The 14,060-nt window shown below is 42.1% G+C and overlaps 2 protein-coding genes across 11 annotated transcripts in view; one reads left to right on the top strand and one right to left on the bottom strand.

The window, feature by feature from the left end:
- HHLA2 (HERV-H LTR-associating 2) overlaps positions 1–12,401 on the top strand; it is a 126,303-nt gene extending 113,902 nt beyond the window's left edge. For 7 of the 10 annotated variants that reach the window (XM_010838563.1, XM_010838564.1, XM_010838568.1 and 4 more), the window contains 4 exons: positions 2,625–2,942; positions 5,197–5,322; positions 7,323–7,382; positions 8,137–12,401. In XM_010838563.1, coding sequence (XP_010836865.1) covers positions 2,625–2,942; positions 5,197–5,322; positions 7,323–7,342 — 464 coding nt within the window. In that variant the 3' untranslated portion in view covers positions 7,343–7,382; positions 8,137–12,401. Of the gene's footprint in view, positions 1–2,624; positions 2,943–5,196; positions 5,323–7,322; positions 7,383–8,010; positions 8,096–8,136 lie in introns of those variants that run through there. The other 3 variants (XM_010838561.1, XM_010838569.1, XM_010838567.1) reach the window with 3 other exon arrangements.
- Positions 12,401–14,060, bottom strand: part of MYH15 (myosin, heavy chain 15) — a 159,302-nt gene continuing 157,642 nt past the window's right edge. The window contains exons 39-40 of the mRNA XM_010838558.1: positions 13,715–13,810; positions 12,401–12,882 (exon numbers count right to left, since the gene is read on the bottom strand). Of these exons, the coding sequence (XP_010836860.1) occupies positions 12,652–12,882; positions 13,715–13,810 (327 nt within the window). The 3' untranslated portion in view covers positions 12,401–12,651. The remainder of the gene's footprint in view (positions 12,883–13,714; positions 13,811–14,060) is intronic.

The following is a 14,060-nucleotide window of genomic DNA, read 5'->3' on the forward strand; positions in this document are numbered from 1 at the left end:
CTCAAGGCAAGAATACTGAATTGGTTTGCCATTCCCTTCTCCAGTGGACCACATTCTGTCAGACCTCTCCACCATGACCCGTCCATCTTGGGTGGCCCCATATGGCGTGGCTTAGTTTCATTGAGTTAGACAAAGCTGTGGTCTGTGTGATCAGATTGGCCTGTTGTCTGTGATTGTGATTTCAGTCTGTCTGCCCTCTGATGCCCTTTCTCAGCTCCTACCGTCTTACTTGGGTTTCTCTTACCTTGGATGTAGGGTATCTCTTCACGGCTACCCCACGTCTGAGGTAAGGAGCAGCGGCTGCACTTTGCTGGAGCAGCTGTGAAGAGATACCCCACGTTTTAGTTCACTGATTCCTAAATGTCGATGTTCACTCTTGCCATCTCCTGTTTGACCACTTCCAACTTGCCTTGATTTATGGACCTAACATTCCAGGTTCCTGTGCAATATTGCTCTTTATAGCATCGGACCTTGCTTCCACCACCAGTCACATCCATAACTGGGTGTTGTTTTTGCTTTGGCTCCATCCCTTCATTCTTTCTGGAGTTATTTCTCCACTGATCTCCAGTAGCATATTGGGCACCTAGCGACCTGGAGAGTTCATCTTTCAGTGTCCTATATTTTTGCCTTTTCATACTGTTCATGGGGTTCTCAAGGCAAGAATACTGAAGTGGTTTGCCATTTCCTTGTCCAGTGGACCACATTTTGTCAGACCTCTCCACCATGACCCATCCATCTTGGGTGGCCCTACACGACATGGCTCATAGTTCCACTGAGTTAGACAAGGCTGTGGTATATGTGATTAGTTTGGTTAGTTTTCTGTGATTGCGGTTTTCAGTCTGTCTGCCCTCTGATGGAGAAGGAAGAGGCTTATGGAAGCTTCCTGATGGGAGAGACTGAGGGGGAAACTGGGTTTTGTTCTCATGGGTGGGGCCATGCTCAGTAAATGTTTAATCCAATTTTTTGTTGATGGGTGGAGCTGTCTTCCCTCCCTGCTATGTATCTGGGGCCAAACTATGCACAGGGTTCCCTTTTGTCCACATCTAACCAACACTTGTTGTTTGTTTGTTTTTTTGATAGTAGTGGTTCTGACAGGTGTGAGGTGATAGCTCATTGTAGTTGCATTGATTTGCATTTCCCTGATGATTAGTGATGTTGAACTTTTCAGGTGCCTACTGGTCATATGTATGTCTTATTTGGGAAAATTATGCATTATCCTTATATGATGTTAATAGTATGGGCCACTAATATTCACTCTTCATCAGCCAAGTAGCAATGGAAATGTGGGAAAGGGTTGAAAATATTAAATTGTAAATATTTTATTTGGAAAATCATAATTTCTCTTGTTTATTCAGAATTGAGTATCCTGAAGTTCCATTGGTTCCTTACGTTTAGTGCTGTTTTGTCTTGTTGAGGATCCATTATGTGCCAAACTTTGTCACTCAGCCTGTGAACCTCAGAACCAGCTGTATACTAGATGCTGTGGACTCTCACTTATGGATCCACAGTATCTAGTACAAACATGTAAAAATAAAACTAAACCAGGAAAGTAGCATACAAAAAGAGTGATTAAATCTGTTCACTATGGTTCAGTATGGATCAGGTTGTTACAGAATATATGCTTAAGGAATTGCATACAGGCTGAACTTTAAAGGAGTAGTAGGAAATTTCAGGAGAACATAGGCATTCTAGATAAAAAAACATACTATATGCAAAAGCAGAGATGGGGGTAAATATTGCCTGAATTTGTGGACGTATAACTGGTTGAGAGTGAAACTGAAGTATCAAGAGTTAAGCCTAGAGAGGAAGGCAAAAATCAGATCAAATGCCTTCATCTTGCTAAGGAGCTTGAGCTGGCCTGGAGGTAGTTCGGAGCCAAAGAAGGATATGAAGCATCGGAGAGACTGGAAGTTGTATTTTAGATGGCTTCTCTGGTATCACTCTTTCACAGGTGGACTGTTGTGATTTAGATAGCTTGCTTTGGCATCACTCTCTCGCAGGTGGACTGCAGAGTAGGTGAGTCTAAAACCAGGGAGGATAATTCATGGCAGTCCATAGAAGTCAGCTGGCAGAACAGGAAGGACAATGGGCTGCTAACTCTGGAGGGGAAGCCGAGAATACCCAGCAGACTTTCTGCTCTAAAAGATCGGTCTGGTGGGGAATTCTTGCACATGGTTAGAATACTCATGTGCTAGGAAAAAGACTTTGTTCAGAAAGAGAGATTAAGAAGTGGTTGAGACCATGGAAGTAGCAGAGACTACTAGGTAGTACATGGTGACAAGAAGGCAGGCTGGGGAACACCAGCATTCAAGAGGTCAACAGAAGTCTGCTGAGTTAAAAACGCTGGTAACTGGTAGCAGCACTCGAGTGATCATGCTCAGGTTTTAGGAGTTGAAAACCAGGTGTGTCATCTCCTTAGCTGGCCCAGGCTTGGGCCTCCTTGAAGCCTAAACTTAACCTTGGTGGGTGACTTTAAAATAGTGGTATAAAGCTTTTAAGAAACTCCACAGCACAAATATCTCACTACTTTCCAAAAAGTGTTTTCAAAGATATTTCTAAGTATAACTTAGAAAATTCATATGAAAAATTTTTCATTTATCTTTACTTTTCTATTATGTTGTTAGATGTCCTTCATAAAATGCAAAGTGAAAACGTTTTACTCTCGTGTAAACCTGAAAACAGTTTTTTCCCACCAAATCAAGACTTCACAGTCACTTGGTACAGAGTGGAAAGTGGGAGTGCCTTGCTCCTGGCTTACTTTAAGAACTCCTCACAAGAAACACTTATCAACCAACCTCGACTTTCATGGAAAGAAGAGCTGATAAACTCACGTGACTTCTCTTTAACTGTGAAGGATCTTCATCTTTCAGACAGTGGGGAGTATTTGTGCGATATTTCATCAAATGAAAGTACCTTACTCACCAGCCAAACACTGCATGTAGGTAAGTTACAAGTAGGGTTGGACATGGGTTTCAGGTACAGCAGTAGAGATTGTGAACATCAAATAGGAAATTAGGTTGGCATTTCAAGAATACCTTTGAATAGAATTTCTGAAAATACTGTTTACAGGGATACTCCCAGTCAAAATGGTAGATAGTTTCCTTTCTTGAACCACACGAAAGCCTTACACTGAAAAATAAAAGGAAATTACTCCCAGAAGATTTCCCTTTTAGGGTTTCAGAGCTTCAGAAATGGAAGACAGAACCTCTATGTTTTGTTACTCTGTGGGCTGAGCATCTTCAATTCCTGCTTACCATTGTGCTGATATGTGCCTTAGGGTCTGGGTCTGGGGAGAGAAAGCTGTGCAGGCATGGTGGGAAGTTAGAACTGAAGCTTCTGCTGCAGGCTATTGAAGCATGGTCTGTAAACCTGGTGAAAACAGTCATCAGAGGACATTTGAAACATTAAGGTTGTGCCTAATTTGGCTCATTTTTTACCTCTCAGTTCAGTTCAGTCGCTCAGTCGTGTCTGACTCTTTGCGACCCCATGAATTGCAGCACGCCAGGCCTCCCTGTCCATCACCAACTCTTGGAGTTCACTCAAACTCATGTCCATTGAGTTGGTGATGCCATCCAGCCATCTCATCCTCTGTCGTCCCCTTCTCCTCCTGCCCACAATCCCTCCCAGCATCAGGGTCTTTTCCAATGAGTCAGCTCTTCCCATGAGGTGGCCAAAGTATTGGAGTTTCAGCTTCAACATCAGTCCTTCCAATGAACACCCAGGACTGATCTCCTTCAGAATGGACTGGTTGGATCTCCTTGCAGTCCAAGGGACTCTCAAGAGTCTTCTCCAACACCACAGTTCAAAAGCATCAATTCTTCGGCACTCAGCTTTCTTCACAGTCCAACTCTCACATCCATACATGACCACTGGAAAAACCATAGTCGACTAGACGGACCTTCATTGGCCAAGTAATATCTCTGCTTTTCAATATACTATCTAGGTTGGTCATAACTTTCCTTCCAAAGAGTAAGCTAATTGCCACAACTCATTGTTTAAAATATTTCTACTTCAGCATCCATAGAATCAAGGAATGTGTACTCATGAAGTTGACTGTCTAGGGGGGCTGATCACCTTATCCTTCAGCAGTTGACATCATGGGAGACCATGGCACCTCTCTATATTTATTAAAATGAGTCAGTGGAACATATGTTTTATAAATGTACTTGGCATTCTAATTTTGAATGTTACCTCCTATAATACAAATTATAACAATTCTAGTTCCAATCAAGAGGCTGAAAAGAGTTCAGGTTCCTCCAGTTATTCCTGAGGAACTCCAAGCACCATTGGTTATCTTGGTGGTCACCTGTCACTTTTTACTCAAGATCATGGCTCCTATTCAGCTTTTCTCATCATCTCTGTACCTCTTATCTCTATTCCTCTAGGATCCTGCCTTTTCCAAGCCAAGGGTACACTGTGCCCTACCTTCATCCCCCAAGGAAAACACTAGGCTGCAGTTAGTTTGTAGTCATAATTACTCCTTTGTAAAAGGGCATGGCAACCCTTCTAGTATTCTTGGAGAATCCCTTGGACAGAGGAGCCTAGCGGGCTACAGTCCATGGGGGTCACACACACAAAAATATGTTAATTCCCTTATTACAATATAAAACAAAGACTTAAAATGCATAAAAAACTCATTGCCTCTCAAGTTTTCAGACTTTTTCCTCTCTTGACTCCCATCCCCACTATGGCCCAAATTGTTTAATATCAGCTTTGGCAGATTCCCCCAATAGATATATTAGATGGGGTGATGTCCTAAGTTGCTTCAGTCATGTCCAACTCTTTTTGACACTATGGACTGTAGCCTGCCAGGTTCCTCTGTCAGTGAGATTCTCCAGGCAAAAATACTGGAGTAGATTGTCATGCCCTCCTCCAGGGGATCTTCTTGACCCAAGGATTAAACATTCATCTCTTATGTCTCCTGCATTGGCAGAAGAATTCTTTACTACTAGCGCCACCTGAGAACTGGGAAGTATTATTTATGCTCATGAAAAACACTGATCCAGACAGGGCTGTTGTTTGTGTCTTTAATGGGTCTTTTCATTAGGAAAAGTCTTTTCACTAATATGATATCTGCTTCCCATGCAGAATGCAGAAATAGCTACTTTGAATAAACATACTCACCCAGCTATACATTTTCTTTTGTTGTCTGGTAACTTTTCTTGCAGCTATAGACTTTCTATTTGTCTTATTTAGAAGCAAGCCCAAGAGTGCCTGCTGGGATAATTGTTCCAGTTTTGGTGGCCGTTGTATCGGCAGTTTTGTTGCTGTCGGTGGCCCCTCGAGCTGTTAGATCAAGAAGATGCATCGGTTTCCACAGAGGTACTGTCTCATGGGGGCTTTGGTCTCATGCCCAGGAATTCAGGTGGAGGCATATCCAAGATGGCAAGTGAGTCCATGGAATTCTCCAGGCCAGAATACTGGAGTGGGTAGCCGTTCCTGTCTGCAGGAGGTCTTCCCAACCCAGGGACTGAACCCAGATCTCCCACATTGCCGGCGGATTCTTTACCAGCTGAGCCATCAGGCAAGCCCTTGTTAATAGTTGCTACTGCTCAAAACAACATTGTCCTTGATGAGCCATTTTATTTTAATCATGGGAAGTTTTTAAAAACTTTTTCTAAATTTTCTGCTAGAAAACTTACAGTAATTTAATTACTTGTAGTAATTCAACATGATACTAAGATTCCACGGTCATAGGACTTCTTAAAAGACTTTGCTTTTATCAACAAATTTAGATTGGTGAAAAACTTAAGATTTACTTATTTCCACATTTTACAGGTCAGAAAATTAGAATCAAAAAAGATAACGCAAATGCTAAATAGGCATCTGAAACAGACTTACAGGCAGCACCTGAGATGACCCAGGTAACTAGTGGCAGAGGTAGATCTTGGCCCCATGAAGCTCTCACTGATTTCATCATCTCTCTAAGAAAGCTCTGAGTGTCCTGGGAGGTTGAGACAGATTCAGTGTCCCTTCTTCCGATTGATATTTTCCTATTGCCCCTGCTGAAGTCAGGGTTATTTGGTCATTGTGGACACCATTATTGAAGGTAGTGCTTTAAGGGTGATAGTGAGCAAGGATTTCATCTGTTGCAGCCCTGTGATTGTCTATGTGAATAAGCAGGCCATTGCCCTTGATGTTCCCGTCCCTTAGCTGCCAGAAGTAGGGAAAAAATGGGAGGTTTCAGGTAGTCTAGTTTGTCTTCACCATGCAAAACCTAATATCATGGTACTGGAGATTGGGTTCAAGTTCTAGGAGAGGGGGCACTACTCAAGAATGACGGTTTAGTTTCTATAGTGGAAGTGTGCGCAAGTGAAGTTCCAACACAAAGCACCTGGCACACTCAAAACTGGAGAAAGGGGAGCACAGAAGAGACTGCACCCCTCAGAGCTTTGCTGGAAGCCCTCAATCTAAAGGGACAAGGAGGAGGAATAGTGCCCAAAACCTGAAAGGAGAGAGTCACAGGACCAGCTGTGTTGTAAGGAAGGTGGCTTCACATAGAGCACACAGCCAGAGTAAGGTGACCTGACACGGAAGGAGCTAGGAGAAGAAACACCTGATTTTGCCCCTCCTGCCCTCTGATCTCCACCCCAGATGAAAGCAGAGGGAAGAGAAGCCCTGCAGGTAGAACCCATCCAGGTCAGCATCCCAAGGCAGAGAGCAGGACGGATTCTGATTCTGGAGGAGCAGTCAGATGTCAGCAAAAAACACATCAGGGCGTGGGCCACTTAAAAAAATAAAACAGAGTGTTCCATAGTTTGTGGTCTGAATTTTTTTATGCCCCCTTTTGCTGTCCATCACCACCTTGGCTCTTTCCCATTGTTTATAGTTAGTAGGCATCAGGCCAACCATCTTAGAGAGCCAGGAGCTTCTGGCTTGCTTGAACTGCCTTTATCCCTGCTTTGGAGCACCTGAATTTACTGCTGTGTGTTTTTGATGAAGTATTTCTACATTAAGGACATTTTAAATGCTGTTTGTTGGAAAAAGATACAAAGAGGGGAGTGACTAATGTGATTCTAATAACATAATCATACTCAGGTGGGGCATCCCTGGTGACTCACATGGTAAAGAATCTGCCTGCAATGAAGGAGACCTGGGTTTGATCCCTGGGTTGGGAAGATCCCCTGGAGAAGGGAATGGCAACCCACTCCAGTATTCTTACCTGGAGAATTCCATGGACAGAGGAGCCTGGCAGGCTACAGCCCATGGGGTCACAAAGAGGTGGACACAACTGAACAACTGTTGTTACTGAGGTGGGAATAAGGGAGAATTGGGGTGTTGGCAAAAAGATGTCTTTTTAAGTTTTGTTTTTTTTCCTGTAGAAAGGCATGCACCTTACTAATCAGGACTCTAGCAGTGCTGGTACTACAGAAGAACATGTGGTAAGGCATTTCCTTTATCAAACTATTTATAAGAATGCTATGGTAAAAAGCTAATTGAACTTTTGACTGATTCACACATTATCTTGCAGGACTTTTACACAGATAAAAGGCAGGAGGGGTTGCAGGATAATAGAACAGGAAAAAATACACTTAGGCTCTTCCACTGCCTGTAATTAAACCGGTCCTAGTCGCTTAAATAAGTGCTTGCTCATCTCATTTCCAACTGTTACTTGTAAAGATCTCAAATGGCACTATGCACCAATGTACTTACTCTTCGCTGGAAACATGGGGTTGTATAGAAGTGGAAGGAAATACAGATAAAGTAGAGAAAAGCAAACTACAGTTTCTGCCCAGACTCAGACTACTGACCTTCTACACTTTTCCAGCCAACTAGGTTCCTTTCAGAACTGATAATTCACTTATGAATTTATAGCTTGCTTGTATACTTTTTTGCTGCACACCTTTTATTATTTATGACTTCCATTAATCAGGATACATAACAGCAAAGAGTGGGATAAACTTGTTTTTCTATTTGTTAAAATCTCAGGAACATCTAGCAGGGAAATTAAAATTGATAAGATCTAACTTCATAACTACTTATAACTGTCTCATGGATCTCTGATTACAGATGCAAACAGAAGCTTACAGTTCCCCCCCTCCAAAAAACCAAAACAAAACACTACCACCGTTAATATTAAAATGGCTATTCTGACATAAACAACAACTATTTTGAGTCCATGTTTCTTGATTCTAGGCTCTTTCAGATTATCTACCCAATACAGGAACTGAAGACAGAAGTTGACAACACAGCACAAACATCTGTAATATCCTATGACCTCACCTCCCCTTTCTTCACTGTGATTCCAGCAATGGTTTGTCATGACCTGACAATTCTACCATTTCAAAAACCTGTGATACTGTAAAAAGAATAGTCACATTCTCTCTTCAAAAACTAAGACTCATTCTCAGGCCCCCCACCTGCATCAAGATTATAAATGCCTGGATACCAAGGATTCCAATTCAGCTTGGATAAAAGAACTCTCTCATTTATTTACATTCCTGCTGCAACCAAGTTTCTCAGAAGAAACAAATCACTAAGAGATGATTCAAAATCTGATCAACTAATGATGGGTGAGTGGTAGAAGCAAAAATCATCTGAGTGAAAAGGTGAAAAACCAGGGCCAAGAAAACAAAGCAATTGACGTGCTAAAGTATTGTATTCTAGTTTTATATGAATGGTTAATATCAGCCTAATCTACTAGATTTAGTATGGTGGATCTTAGGGACCCCAAAGAGTAAGAATGTCAGTGTCTCTAAGACAACCCAAGGTGCAAAAGGCCCTATCAACTCAAGAACTGACATCCCTGGGGTTGGGTTGTACTATCCAACACCAGGGTTTCATAGCTGAGTGACCCCGGTTATTAAGATAATTTACTCTTTGGCTCAGTTGTCATTTTGTTAATCAAATTTCTAATAAATCTAAATTATCATATACATTTTTATGCAAGGAGAGAATGGATAACTCAGTTGACTGGATGATCTGTTCTCCTTAATGTTATTATCAATGTGTTAAAAAGGAAGCCTAACTAGGACTTTTATGACAATCACATTTTTAAGCCTATAGTTCATGGGAGAACACCAACCCCAGTTGTGTGTTAATGCCACTTGGTCCAGTTTTCTGTATCAGCAGACTCATTCACAGTCTGTTTTGCACAGAGTTTTGTTGACCTCAGGTATGTGCTGCAGTGTTGTGACCAGTGTCCATCACAAATTGTAGAGTACTAAGGACGCATAAAGAAAATCTGTAGAAAAGGACATAGGGCACTTGGTGAGGAGAATATGCTCGAACTGAATCTTACTGTGATGAGGGTGACAAATTTAAAGACCAAAGCCAGCACATTGAGGATGGCAGATACGAAGGACCCTGTGTCTTTCAACACTGAGTCAGGTTGGATCGGAGAGGCAGACTGCTGAGAATGACAGAACAAGGATTTGTCATAGACGTTCAACACTGTACCACCGTGGGCAGCGGTGAAGAAGTCTGCGCCAGCCTGCCCCCTCCACATCTGGTGCTGTCCCTGAGGTCGCTGTTGGGCAGACGTGCCAGTGTCAGGAAGGAGAGCTGGACATGGAGTGAGGATGAGCTGGAATTTATAAGAACAAACTGGATCCCATGCTGTCTCTTGGAGCCTCTAGAGTCTATGCTGGGAGTGACCTGTAAGACAGGCCAGCGCCTACTGCCACGGAGCCACAGGCCTGCCTGGTGAGGACTCTGACAGGAGCTGCGGCCCATCCCAGCTAGCTCACCCTTTCAGCCTTGAGGAATATCTGCCAGCTATCACTGTACTGGGACCATACATTGACTGTATGAGCATAAAAACAATATCTTCTCCCTCACTTCTGCCTCTCAAATCGGGTGCATTTTTCTTTTGTGACCAACTGTAATCCAGAACCACAGAGAGAAGGGAATTCTAGGAAACGTACCTCCAGCTTAGCCACATTGGTACAATACAGACAGCATACCAGTTATCGCTAAACTGAGCATCTCGTGTGGGAGGGTGCTTCAGTGTTGCCCCAGCATGTAGCATACATGCCTTGTGTCAGGAAACCCTCCTACCTACCTAGGACTATAGGTGAATCACTGTAGAGCACTAAGACTAGCCTGTTGTCTCCCACCGTCAGTGGCTAAAAATAGACTCATGGATGTAGAGATGAGTCAAGCAGAACTCCCCAGGGACCATAACATAGCTCATGTCTTCTATGAATATTACTCATTAAGATGCAATATGAACAAAGTATTTTTTTAAATATCAAAATTTAAAAGATTCTTGCATCTATTTAATCTTTCATGTGAAATGTTTACTTACATCTGAGGATCAAAAAATTCCCCACTACCCTTGAAAGCAACAATATTTCCTTTTATTATTACGTTTCCTGATCACCTTGTTTAAACTACTTTTGATGCAGCATATTTTTAAAAATGTTTCCCAAATGAGTGGATATATCAAAACAGAGACTTTTAAATAGAAGAACAAACTAGTGGTTACCAGTAGGGAGAGGAGTACCAGGGAGGGAAAGAGGATTAAAAGGTACAAAGCACCAGGTACAAAATAAATAAGACACAAGAATGCAATGTGCACCAGAGAGGATATAAGCAGTATTTTATAGTCATTTTAACTGGAGTATAACCTACAAATATTGAAGCACTATGTTATTATACTTGAAACTAATATAACATTGTAAAGCAGCTGTGCATCAATCTAAAGGTGTATACTTCAAATGCAACTTAAGTTTCTGGTCAGAAAATAGTACCTCCTTGTACTTTTCCAGCCTCTATCCTTTATAAATGAGGACGGCTCATTCTTCATGGACCTGAAAAATAGAATATCAGCATGTTCTATGAGATTCCTGTGACTTTCATCAGTGGGACATACACCCAGAACGAAGCCCAGTGCTTTCCAGTCATAAGCAGGCCTTAGCCAGCTCTTCATTAGCTTCGAAGGGAGGCAGGGAATTGAGGCAATTATCTGCATGAGAGAAAGCAGACCCCAGTAATTCACCGCAAGGGCGTGCTTAGTCACTCAATTTTCTGCCCGCCTTGCATTGCCAGTAAAGGCAGCACCCTCTGGAGAAGACCCCAGAAGGGAGAGATGACATGCATCACCAATTCGCTCCCCAGACCTGATGCACAATTCTATCAGAAAACCGTTTCCTTTGGTTTATGACAGTGGAGAGATGTTCAGGCTCTCCTTCTGTGAATGGAAAACAATTAGTCACTGCATTGCCAAGGACGATTTTCCTATCATCTCTGGCCTCTCAGAAGCAATTTCTGCTTCACTCATTTTATTCTTTGTTGGAAATAACTGTGACAAAGTCGAAAGCATTACATCTGTTTCCGAGGCCCTCCGACCTCATGCAGCTGAGTGCAATTGTAGCATGTGCGAAGCATTTCCCTAAACAAATCCATCACAGGGGGTTGCTGGGCAGCTTCCACACAGAAGACCCTGATCCCAGGCTGTAACACTTTGCAGATTGAGGCCAGAGTTCAAACTACTTAGCTGGACCTCTCAATATAGGCCTTCTCCCTGAGACTATTTGCTCATCAATAAGAAATTTCTAGAGCCTGCAAAAGTCTCATATTTTTCATATTTGGATCCAAATATATTAAATACGACCAAATTTTAGTCTCTTCTTCAAAAGAGATCCTTTGATCTCCCATAGGGTAGTATTTACTATTTGTTACCCTCTCTCTTTTTTTTGCAAGTTTACTAGTAATTCATTTTAAAAACTGAAATGGTGGTGCCTGTGCTAAGTGCTCTGTAGGCATTCTATGGAGTGTATACAACCTCTTTTAATGCTTCTCCTAAAGCCAGATCTCATTTAACAACTGTTTCTAGTAACAGTCTCAGTGAGGAAGCTGAGCTCACTGCCATAGTATGAATGTTTTTGTCCCCCCACAAAATTCACATGTTGAATTCCTAACCCCAACAGTGATGGTATTAGGAGCTGGGGCCTTTGTGAAGGGATTAGGTCATGAGATTGAGTCCTCATGCCTGGGAGTAATGTCCTTAAGAAAGACAGACTCCAGAGAGCTTCTTCCCTTCTTTCTACCATGTGAGGTTACAATGGGAAGAGGGTTGTCTATAAGGAAGTAGCCCTCACCTGATTCCAAATCTGCCAGCTCCATGACCCTGGACTTCACAGCCTTCAGGCCTGTGAGAAGTGTTTGCAGTTTGTAAGCCACGCCATCTCTGGGGTGACATCTCTGAACAGATTAAGATACTGGCCCTGCCAAGCCTACAGCTCCATGTTCTCTGTCACTTTCCCAGGAAAATTAGGGCAGTGGCCCCTACTATTGGAACAGAATTTTCGTGGACACAGATGGTAGACAGTTCCTTTCTCTGTTTTAGGGAAGAAAACCAGAAAGCAAGACTCTTGCATTTGTTCTTCATGGCCTCCACTTTAAACCTGTCCCCCTGGGATCTCCATATCGATGTGATACTTGCCCACCACGGAAGAGTTTGCTTAGAATTTCAATCAGATCCATCTGTGCTTCTTTAATCATCTTTTCTCCTTGGACGCCTGGCTGTCCTACCCACGTGAATCTAGGCCCAGAGCTCAGAGCCTGCACATTAACCTAGAATTAAGCATTTGAGAAGTGTAATATAGTGCACACCCCACTCAAATGCTTACTGTCTCGTCCTACCCAGACAGGTAGAATTAATAAACATGAGAAGATTTTATTGGAAACTCTTTTTCAATGTTGTTTTTAAAAGCCTCTGAAGAAACAATTTTCCATGTGATGACATGAGCCTGAAATACCCAATGCTTTAAAAGTTACAGCAGAACTGAATACCTGACGCACCTTTTTCCCAAACTCTTTTGCTTTCATCTTGAGTTTATTAACTTGAGATTCGGCTATCTCTGCTCTTTCCTTAGCTTCATTCAACTCATGTTGCTGCTTCTTATACTTGGAACGGTATTGACTTGCTTCTGCTTCCTATAAAAATAAAAAATGAAACAAAGAAATCCCTGAGCCTATAAGATCATATTTTTTCCTGCCCTGATGTGAGAAAATTGAAAAATGTGAGAAAGGAATCTAAACTTCTGAGTACTGAATGAAATATCATATTTTTGTATGATGTATATGGATTCAGACTTCCTAGCAGGCACCAGACCCATTTTATAACATTTTTTCCCCTGGAAATTGAGAACATAGTTGGCACTTACCACCAACAGGATATAGTCCAGCTTTCACAGATTTGGTATGTGATAGATTAACCATAATTTGTTTTGTAATCAATTTAACATCCTATTCAGGGTAGAGGGTGTCTGTCTTTACTGTTATAAGGCTCCTCTGTCCACGGGATTTCCCAGGCAAGAACACTACAGTGGATTGCCATTTCTTGCTCCAGGGGATCTTCCCCACTCAGAGTTAGAACCCACATCTCCTGCACTGATGTCTCCTGGATTCTTTATCACTGAGCCACATGAGAAGCCCCACAGGATGATTACCCAACCAAAATTTTCTATCTCTACATGACACCATGCTCCTATTTGGCTTATATCACGCAATGCATATGTTTGGGTGTAAGCAAAGGTCAAGGGAGAGAGCTTTGGCTCCCTGAAGGGAAAAGTTGCACAGATTTTAACTACAGGTGATAATTCTAGCATGCACATTAAAAAAAAGAGAGAGAGAAAGAATGAGCAGACTTTAAGCTGAGCTGGTCCTCTCTGACAAGCTGCCTCTTTAGCTCAGGGCCACATATCTCCATTAATCAAATGTAAATGGCTAGGAAATCCATGAGGCTGCAACTGCCTCAGGTACTTACCGCTGACTCGATTTGCTGCTTGTAACTTTGTACTTTTAGCTGAAGATTATCCATCAGAGTCTGCATCCTGCTCATATTTTTCTTATCTTCCTCTACCTGCAAAGTACAGGTTTGTATGTAAAGGTGATTTGAAGGATCCAGCAGTTTGCATTGGGTGTAGCCTCACATGAGGAAATGAGAGTAAGGAGAATTTATTAAAGACCATATGTAGAACCATGATTTGAAAAATGAGTTTAACTCTACTTATCCCAAGTTCCAACAAATTAATAAACACAGCTCAGAGCAATGACACAGAACTCCCAGCCTTTGTTAAAATGGAAGTTAAAGCCATTAGTTTTAATTTGGA

Source organism: Bison bison, unplaced genomic scaffold, assembly GCF_000754665.1.
Source record: "Bison bison bison isolate TAMUID 2011002044 unplaced genomic scaffold, Bison_UMD1.0 scf7180017864098, whole genome shotgun sequence".
NCBI classification, from domain to species: domain Eukaryota; kingdom Metazoa; phylum Chordata; class Mammalia; order Artiodactyla; family Bovidae; genus Bison; species Bison bison.